Consider the following 9,828-nt stretch of genomic DNA (forward strand, 5'->3'; position numbering starts at 1 on the left):
AACAACATTAAACTATTATTCTGATTTCATAGTTTCGTGTAAGAATTTCATGTGATACTTGTTACTTTTTCTGTAGACTAAAAACTAATAAGAATGACCATTTTTTACTCAACCTTACTAGTACACAAATTTAACAACTTTATTTTTTTATCAACAAAATATTCACACTATGGATTTATTTGCTAAAGATATATATGTTTGATTAATGTAATTTTTGAATTAAGATAATAGAGATACAATTAAGAGAAAAATTAAATTATATATGATTATCTTTATGTCCTCTACTTTTGACGAACAATTTTAAAAATACACACAAGATCACAAAAACAACCGACAAAGATGTGGACTTGTATCGGTGCTTCTTATTAGTGTTTATGTCTAAACATCATTTCTCTATGATTAATAAACTATGGAGTAATTTATTGCATATGACTCATAAGGTAGCAGTTTAAATTTATAAAATTAATGTAGCTTAAGAATATGAAATGTCATAAAAAAATATGTTTAATTTTTCTTTTTATATTTTAATTAAGATTACAGTGATAGAATTGAAAGAAAAAAAAAAGTAAATTATAAACTACTTGAAATAACTGATCAAAATAAACTATAAATTGATAACAATGACATGACAAAATATAAGAAATGAACTAAAAACTTAAAAAATAATTTATGACAAAATATAAGAAATGAACTAAAAACTTAAAAAGTGATTTTGCCAAACAAAGTCTTATTGTCCCGGTTATTTGTACTTTCTCTTCTTACTTGCCTATAAATAGCTCAACTCACTTCCACTCAATACATATTTCACAACAAAAGAGTTTTTTCACTAAAATATAATAGAAAAAAATGACACTCAGAGTTGTTATGTCTCTCATTCCTTTTCTTCTTCTCTTGTTGATTGTGAGTTTTTAGCTTTCCATGCATGCTTCTATCTTTTAGGCTTATATTTTTCATCATCTATTTATCATAAGAATCTATCATTTTCATCTTTTATCTTTTACACTTACATTTTTTATCATCTATTTATCATAATAATCTATCATCTTCATCCTTGCAATTGTACATACATGTTAAATTTCATAAAATTCAACATATTCATAATCTATCATTGTCATCTCTATTTGCAATTGTACATACATGCTAAATTTAATGCATGCCTATAAGATCCTTCTCTTTATAGTTGTTTTTCATGCATTCAACACACTCATAATCGAGTTTTCCTATATGATTTAACTATATTATGATGTTTTTCTTGCCATAATGCAATTAAAAATACTCTACTTCCTATTTTTTCTGTTTCAAATTATGTATCTATCTCCTGTATATACATAATGAAGATTTCTTCCCTATACAACAAAATGTGTCTCATAACACACTTGTATTTCTTTAATCATATATACCATCAAAAACATGTAATTAGTTTGTCACTCATTAATATCCATTTATTCAATTGTATTGTAGAATGACCATGGAAGCTTTGCGAGAGATATGAACCAAGTTGATCAACCTTATCTTGATGGGTGGCTCAAAAACACTCCATTGAAGGACCAAAAACCCTCCCCTAACTCCGACCAAGTTTACCTTGATGGATGGTTGAAAGATACCCGAGATGAGAAAACAAAAGTCAACTCTGACTCCAACCAAGTTTACCTTGATGGATGGTTGAAAGATACCCGAACCGAGAAAGCAAAAGTCAACCCTGACTCAAATCAAGTTTACCTTGATGGATGGTTGAAAGATACTCGGGCTGAGAAAGAAAAAGTCAATCCTGATTCTAACCAAGTTTACCTTGATGGATGGTTGAAAGATACACGGGCCGAGAAAGAAAAAACCAACCCTGACTCCAACCAAGTTTACCTTGATGGATGGTTAAAAGATACTCGAGCCGAGAAAGAAAAAATCAACCCTGACTCCAACCAAGTTTACCTTGATGGATGGTTGAAAGATACCCGAGCTGAGAAAGAAAAACACAACCCTGACTCCAACCAAGTTTACCTTGATGGATGGTTGAAAGATACCCGAGTCCAAAAAGAAAAAGCCAACTCTGACTCCAACCAAGTTTACCTTGATGGATGGTTGAAAGATACCCGAGTCCAAAAAGAAAAAGTCAACTCTAACTCCAACGAAGTTTACCTTGATGGGTGGTTGAAAGATACCCAGGCCGAGAAAGAAAAAGTCAACCCTGACTCCAACCAAGTTTACCTTGATGGATGGTTGAAAGATACCCGAGGTGAGAAAGAAAAATCCAACCACGACTCCAACCAAGTTTACCTTGATGGATGGTTGAAAGATACCCGAGCCGAGAAAGAAAAAGTCAACCCTGACTCCAACCAAGTTTACCTTGATGGATGGTTGAAAGATACCCGAGCTGAGAAAGAAAAAGTCAACACTGACTCCAACCAAGTTTACCTTGATGGATGGTTGAAAGATATCCGAGTCCAAAAAGCAAAAGCCAACTCTGACTCCAACCAAGTTTATCTTGATGGATGGTTGAAAGATATTAGAGCCGAGAAAGTCAAAGTCAACCCTGACTCCAACCAAGTTTACCTTGATGGATGGTTGAAAGATACCCGAGATGAGAAAGCAAAATCTACCCCTGACTCCAACCAAGTTTACGTTGATGGATGGTTGAAAGATACCCGAGCTGAGAAAGCAATAGTTAACTCTGACTCCAACCAAGTTTACCTTGATGGATGGTTGAAAGATACACGAGCAGAGAAAGAAAATTCCTCCCCTACCTCTAACCAAATTTACCTTGATGGATGGTTGAAAGATAGCCATGTTGAGAATGCAAAATCCATCCCGAATTCCAAGCAAGCTTACCTTGATGGTTGGTTGAAAGACTCACGTGCGGAGAACTACATGAAAAATGGACAACACTTGGAAGAATCGAATGGAAAACTATCTTCAAAAGTTGACCATACAGAAGCATTCAAGGTAGCTTTTTTCAGTCTAGATGATCTTTATGTAGGAAATGTAATGACCTTGCAATTTCCTATTAGAGAATATGCCCCATTCTTGCCAAAAAAAGTAGCTGACGACATTCCTGTCTCCAAATCACAAAGCCCAAGCCTTCTTCAACTATTCTCACTCACAAAAGATTCTCCTCAAGGTGAAGACATGATAGACGTAATTAATCAATGTGAGTCTGAACCCAATAAAGGGGAGACCAAGGCTTGCCCTACTTCTTTAGAGTCCATGCTTGAATTTGTTCATGGTATTATTGGTGCCGACACTAATTATAACATTCACTCGACTAGCTATCCCACAACATCAGGTGCACCTTTGCAGAACTACACTGTTTTGGATATCTCAAAGGATATTTATGCTCCTAAATGGGTAGCATGTCACCCTAGGCCTTACCCATATGCACTTTATTATTGCCACTACCTAGACATAGGGAGTAAGATCTTCAAAGTTCTTCTAAAGGGTGAATATGGAGACATAATGAATGCTTTGGGAATTTGCCACCTAGACACATCTGCCATGAATCCTAATCATTTTATATTTGACCTACTTGGAATGAAGCCTGGGGAAGGTCCATTGTGTCATTTCTTCCCTGTTAAGCATGTCTTATGGGTGCCAAGCCCATCGGATGCCACCAAGTGAATAAAGGGAAACTAGTTCATATCAGTTAGTCGGTGTCTGTCCCAAAACTTTTCATGTTGTTCCTATGCTTTTAATTTCTATAATTTTAGTGTCTTGTAAGGTCTTGGTTGTGCACTAAATAAGATCTTGTTTCTAGAAACGAGATAATTGTGTTGGCGTCTCTTTAGTTTTTCAAACTTAGGTAGTTGTTTGTTAGACCTCTAAGTAAGGAGTTTAGAGCAATTATCTTAGTGTTATTATGTGTGATTTGTGGGTTATCCTTTGTATTGTAATTTTGTTTGTATTAATGAATATTAGACATCATCTCAATTCTATTATGTAAAGAACCAGTATTAATCACTGTTCAATCATGATAATGACAAGGAAAATAATAGGCTCTATATAGACAAAGATTATGGAAATACTAAGTCTATATCATATTCTATTGGGTTAAATTGAAGCCAACTTAATTAATGTAATACTTATTTGAACAATCGATCTAGTCATATATTGTATTATTTTAACAACTCACCTTGCAAGTAGAATCTACATCCACTCATCCACTCATTCGCTGGTTTGGTTAAGATTGGTTAATTTGCCAGAAGAGTATTGGAGAGTGAAAACCCTTTTTGAAATTGCAAGCGGGGCATGGGTTCCCATAGCTGGAGATGAATCAACTAGGCAAAGAACATTTGGCCATTACGGCAGAATTCTTGTGGAATTGATGGTTGAAAGGGAAGGATTCGCTTTTTTCATTGCAATAATCTGTGGAAAAAACTCCTAGCTATTAACACATAGGAGGGACAATTCTCTGTAGTTAGCAACAAAAACCAGTCTCAGAAACTTCATGGAAGCAACAATCATGTTCAGGGAATAAGAATTCTAGGAATCCAGCTCATACAAGAAAACCAAGTCTCAAATGTCTTGATCATTAACCAATTTCAGCTTTTAGCTAGTACAAAAGACTGATGAAACATGTTTAACAGTACAACAACATAACCAAGATGGTTCTCACAAATTTGAATGCAATGTCACATATGCCTCCATGGCACACCTAAAAAATCAGAGTTCCAAATTCTACCGATCTCGATTAACCTCATTTTACCCGCTGTCTTACATGGAACAAAAACACCAAGTAGTCTTGTGTCATACACATTGCACATAAGTTACATACTGCGTGCTATTTTGGAATTGAGAAATATAAATGCAAGACATATTAAAAACATTAAGTTAAAAAAAATGCTATTGAGCAGCATCTTCAGAAAACCTGGCATCAAAAGGGGCTGAGGAACTAGAAGAACCTGCTCCAGAGCCATGCTGCAATTCAATCACAAGCCAACGAACAGCTTTACTCATCTGTTCCAAGCGAACCGCACTGATGGGTGGAAGAGTAGTCATGGTAGCTTGTCCAGCCTTTCCTACCACATGCCCCGTAGCCTCGTCCACTAAACACTCTGATCCAATCCTTTGCTTCACAGACTCCACATACTCCTCGGCTTGATCACACGCCACTCTAAACAATTCCCACTTTTGCTTAAAGCTTTCAAGAGCAGTATCTGTTGCTGCGGTTTTATGAGGGGTGGCAGTTTCTTTGGCTTCAAGAACAGTCGCTGCTGCAGCAACAAAATCTTGATAGGCAGTATTTAGAGAATCAACCACACTATCCATCGAGCCTGTTTAAAGAAGGAAATTGCAGAAACAAGAATGAAGAGAAATAAGATATGAATTGCGGTAAATAGAATAGATCTAATTCTACGAAAGCTATAAGAAGGAAAAATTGAAAATGGAACCTTGGTAGTTGAGATTGAGTTGGGATTTGGGAGTTGAGTGAAAAATGGAACTTGTTGTTTCTCTTACACCAATGCCACGGCGGTCGGTACCCATCCAAATGTTGGATTGCTTTGTAATTATCTGTTTTTCTTTTTTTTTTATAATAAAAAATATAGGCAGGTTTGTAAATTATATCTTTTTTTTTTAAGCAAATTATAATTGTCTTTTGTTTTATAAAGAATTATAATCGTTATTGTTAAATTTGTTAATAAATATACTTTAAAACATTTTATTGTAAATAAAGTTAAAAAATTAGTTAGGAAAAGTTATCTGTTAATAAATAAATATTAAAAAAGGATTTTTTTAAAATAACTTATTTTTTAATTAAAATTCTAAAATAATCATTTTAAAAAAAAAAATATTTATCGAAATAACCATCTTTCAAAAAACATCTAAACTAGGGGCTAGTTGCATTGGCGCATCCAATAAAAATGTTAGTCATTGGCGTCACATGCACTAGCGCATCCATGACCAAGATGCTAGTAGGATTGGCGCATGCATGTGTAGGCGCCACATGCAATAGTGCACGCATAATCCATTTTTCTTCAATCTCATTCGATTATCTTTAAAATGTCTCCATATTCATACTGTGTCCTTATATTCACAAGAGAAATGTCGATTTAATTTTTTAGCAGTGCATCTTGCGATGAAGATCTGACTTTGGAATGTAGATACGTTCGAACATCTTAACAAGACCTTGAACCGTTGGTTAGATGGTGAAATAATCAGAAGAATTCAATGGCTTGAAACGACGTTCAACTAAAATGGAGAAGTTCATCCCTAGGTCAATATTAAAACAGACAGAGATGTTCACATGATGATGTATACTTCTCACAAAATTATTTTGATGGTTGTAATTGCATAGTTATGTTGTTTATCTGTTGTATTTTTTTGTGGTGTTATTTTATTTATTGTAGTTTCTTCTTGTTTAATTATTGTATTTGTTTTGTTTATCATATGAATGAATGTTGTTTTTAATATAAAGTAAAAGAGTTACAATTAAAAGTATCTCGTTGTCCTTGTTCCAACACTGGGACAATTAGTAAGATTATGACCGGGCTGACGACACGAACTACATAATCTCACCATTTTGTTAGTCATATCCATTTTAGTTCAAATAATGGTGCTGTTTGGGCGGCCCTTTTTCTTTCTTCGTATTATTTTATTGTGTCAGAGAATGTCCCCTTGATATGCAGGTTAGTAATCCTCTTTTGCTACCACTGAAAAACTAATTTTGTAAACCTTGCAAATGTTTGTGACTTTGTAAACGTAGGATAGTAAGTCGGAAGGATCTTGTCGAACCTTTGAACATGCCGCTATGACATGGGAGCAGGGCATACGAAAGGCTTGGAACTTTCTGCAGTCGCATCAACCTCTATCTAGTTCCACTCGATAGTGTCCCCTCGGCATGCCTTCATTGCGATCCATTAACTCAGCAACACTGTATCAACCTTTAGTACGGTCAAACACTGTGACCACATGTGTGTTAGCTCTGGCAGCTTCCTCTTTAATGAGTTTCATTGAAGCATCACTGAACAACTGCCCAAATTGTAACACCGAGCTCCATTTGAAACGTTGTTGATTGTAATTTTAAGTGTCGGGTTTTTGTTATCGTCTCCACAGGGATTGTGAGATATCACCGCCTTTCGACAATTGTTTTAATTCTTAGCTTAAGGTAACAATGGGGTTTTGGTATTTGTCACGGTATCTTGCATAAAAGTGTAATAAAATGCGGTAAAAGATTTGGTTTTAATATTTGAGAAATATTGCCAAAGTTAGGGTTCGATGATCACTTTGCATGTATATGTTCGATCAACAAAACTTATAAACTCCTTTAGATGATAAACTATTTCACAAAGTCCTCCCAATGTGTTTATCTCTAACACACATTGTGAGTTTTCCCATTTTGATCCATTGTTTATCTCTAACACAATCTATCAAAATGACAACTTTTTGGTTCAACCTTATGGTGAACAAAATCATTCATTACTATCTCTAGCTAACAAACAAAATTGGATGAAAACCTAGGTTAAGAGTTGGTAAACATCTCTCGATCATAAACCAACACAAAGAGTTTTGAATAAGAACAAAGTTTTCACCATATATTCACCATTAAAGAGTTTACAAATGAAGATCATCCCATTTACACACAAAGCTAATGATCATCTACATCTGACCTTGACAAAATGAAGGACTTAGCTACTCATTTTCATGGTAGCTTGGTCAACAAGTTTCGGAAGAAGGTTGATCAACATCTGAGTCGAATAATCGAGATTGGATGGGAATCCACCTTCTTTTTGCGAAAGATTGTTAAGAGATGAAGAGAAATGATTTCTAGGTCACAAAAGATCCCAAGAGCAATGCTGGAAAATATCTTCAAAAGTACAAAAGTATGGAGGTGTAAAAGTATGGCTCCAAAAAGTAGCCCTTGCTACTTATAGAGCTGCTACTGAGCTGTCATGCTCGCTAGGCGAGCAGAATGGCTCGCCTAGCGAGCCCCTAAATGAGGCACCTGAGGCACCTGCGCCCAGAGAAACAACCTTTGCCAGACTGGAATGTTCGCTAGGCGAACAAAACCTTCGCTAGGCGAAGCCCACGCTTCAACCTTCGCTCCAGCGAGCTTGAGAGGTTTTGCTACTGGAATGCTCGCTGGGAGCTCGTTAATGGCTCGCCTAGCGAGTGAGTGCTGGCTGCGCTTTTCACCAAGTCTGGACGTGTTCGCTACACACCTCGCTGGCAGCTCGCCTAGCGAGTTTGTTGATGTTTGCCACTGTAAAATACTGGAGCTTTTCGCTGGGTTCTCGTTGGGCGCTCGCCTAGCGAGCCCTTCGCCATAGCCCTCGCCTAGCGAGCAAGCTGGTGAATGCATCTTTTCTTTGGTCCCTTTGCCAACTTTCTTGTGGCTTCATTTTCTATTATTTCATGCCTAATTCCTGCACAATAACACACAAATCAAAGGTACCAAGATCGTTTATCATTGTATTTCAATTCAACAAAAACAAAGGTGGTTTCGAACACTTTAGCAAGGAAACGGAGTGAAAGATGCCCATATTTGATAGCTCAAATAAGCACTTTTGGGTATCTAACAAACGTCTGATCTCAAACAGCGCCCCTAGCCTAAAATAGGTTGCTTGCACTAAAGCGATTATAGGTAGGTTTCAGATGCCTTTGAATACATAGTTCGTTGATTCCACAAGATTTGTTGTCATGTGGCCCCATCATTTACCATTGTCGTATGCCCTAGTCCACTTCTCCAATGGAATATTTTCGATCTACCTTACTGCATCTGCATTTGACAATCTGATGTCTTCGCGGTAGTGTTTGAAAGAAGGTTCTGTTAATGCATACCCTGCATTGACATCCTTCTTCCTTAATGTTTTGTCTTTGATCTCCCGCATAAATTTTTTAGCAATATGTCTAATGCAGTAGACATGCGTCGAAGGAGGATCCTGTCAGCCATTATCAATGTTTTTATAGGCACTCGCTATTGAAGGGTGTTTGTCTGAGATCAAACATAAGTTAGGCTGAGGAGCAACGTGCAATTAGATATTTTTTAGGAAAAAACTTCATCCCCCAACAGTCTCCCCTTCAACTAGTGCAAAGGCTATTGGAAAAATGTTGTTGTTTCCATCTTGTGCCACTGTCATCAGTAGTATTCCTTTATATTTCCCGTACAACCATGTACCATCAATTTGTATAATAGTTTTAAATAAAGCAAAAACTTTAATGCATGGTTGATACGCCCAGAAGAGTCGGTGAAATATTACATTACCACTAACACAAGTCTCGTCGGGGGTATACGCCGACAACATTTCCAAATTGACAATAGTCCCTTAGGCATAATGCTTAAGTGCCAGCAAGTTTTTTTGGAAGTTCTTCGTATGACTGCTCCCAATTGTCAAACACTTTTTCAAATGCCTTAGTCCTAGCTATCCATGTCTTCCTGTATGATGGGGTATAGTTGTATTGCGTACCAATATGGGAGATTATTGTTCTTACCTTAATGATGGATTGTCGATAATAACAGAAAAAATTTCATCGCATATTAACTGAGAGCTGAGTTTGTGACGGTCCTGCATTGGATTCATGATTAAGCATGTGTGAATTGGACCCATAGAATCTCTCTCCCAAGAATCACTCCTCTTCCAGTAAGATGCTGACAATCGGAACAGACAAAACTTAGTTCGACAATAAATCTTATACCTCGTTGCATTAATTTGATCAACCCTAGAATCAGCTGATAATTCCATTTGATACTTTTTAATGGCTCTGACACAGTCTTCTTTTGCGCGAAATTTGTATGTTATTATATTCTATATTTTTATTACTTATTCGTATTTCCTAACAAAATGTCTCTATTATTTATTACTTATTCTTACTTATATCTTAATTATTTTTTGTTAGAACCAA

At 36.2% G+C, this 9,828-nt stretch overlaps 2 protein-coding genes across 12 annotated transcripts; one reads left to right on the forward strand and one right to left on the reverse strand.

Annotated features, from left to right (window-relative positions):
• Positions 1-733: 733 nt before the first annotated feature.
• On the forward strand, positions 734-3,918 carry LOC127085074 (polygalacturonase 1 beta-like protein 3). 11 transcript variants are annotated; one of them, XM_051025647.1, is made up of 3 exons: positions 734-900; positions 1,462-2,202; positions 2,272-3,918. In XM_051025647.1, the coding sequence occupies exons 1-3, from the start codon at positions 847-849 to the stop codon at positions 3,607-3,609; spliced, it is 2,133 nt and encodes a 710-aa protein (XP_050881604.1). In that variant the 5' UTR covers positions 734-846; the 3' UTR covers positions 3,610-3,918. The 11 variants fall into 11 exon arrangements, with proteins under 11 accessions (XP_050881604.1, XP_050881605.1, XP_050881609.1 ...); XM_051025648.1 differs by having other exon boundaries at positions 2,341-3,918; XM_051025652.1 differs by having other exon boundaries at positions 2,548-3,918.
• A 568-nt stretch (positions 3,919-4,486) lies between these two features.
• On the reverse strand, positions 4,487-5,477 carry LOC127085076 (mediator of RNA polymerase II transcription subunit 32). The gene is made up of 2 exons (XM_051025658.1): positions 5,379-5,477; positions 4,487-5,261 (listed from the first exon to the last, which is right to left on the reverse strand). The coding sequence occupies exons 1-2, from the start codon at positions 5,470-5,472 to the stop codon at positions 4,831-4,833; spliced, it is 525 nt and encodes a 174-aa protein (XP_050881615.1). The 5' UTR covers positions 5,473-5,477; the 3' UTR covers positions 4,487-4,830.
• Between the last annotated feature and the right edge of the window lie 4,351 nt (positions 5,478-9,828).

The sequence above is a fragment of the Lathyrus oleraceus genome, chromosome 5, assembly GCF_024323335.1.
Source record: "Lathyrus oleraceus cultivar Zhongwan6 chromosome 5, CAAS_Psat_ZW6_1.0, whole genome shotgun sequence".
Taxonomy (NCBI): Eukaryota; Viridiplantae; Streptophyta; class Magnoliopsida; order Fabales; family Fabaceae; genus Lathyrus; species Lathyrus oleraceus.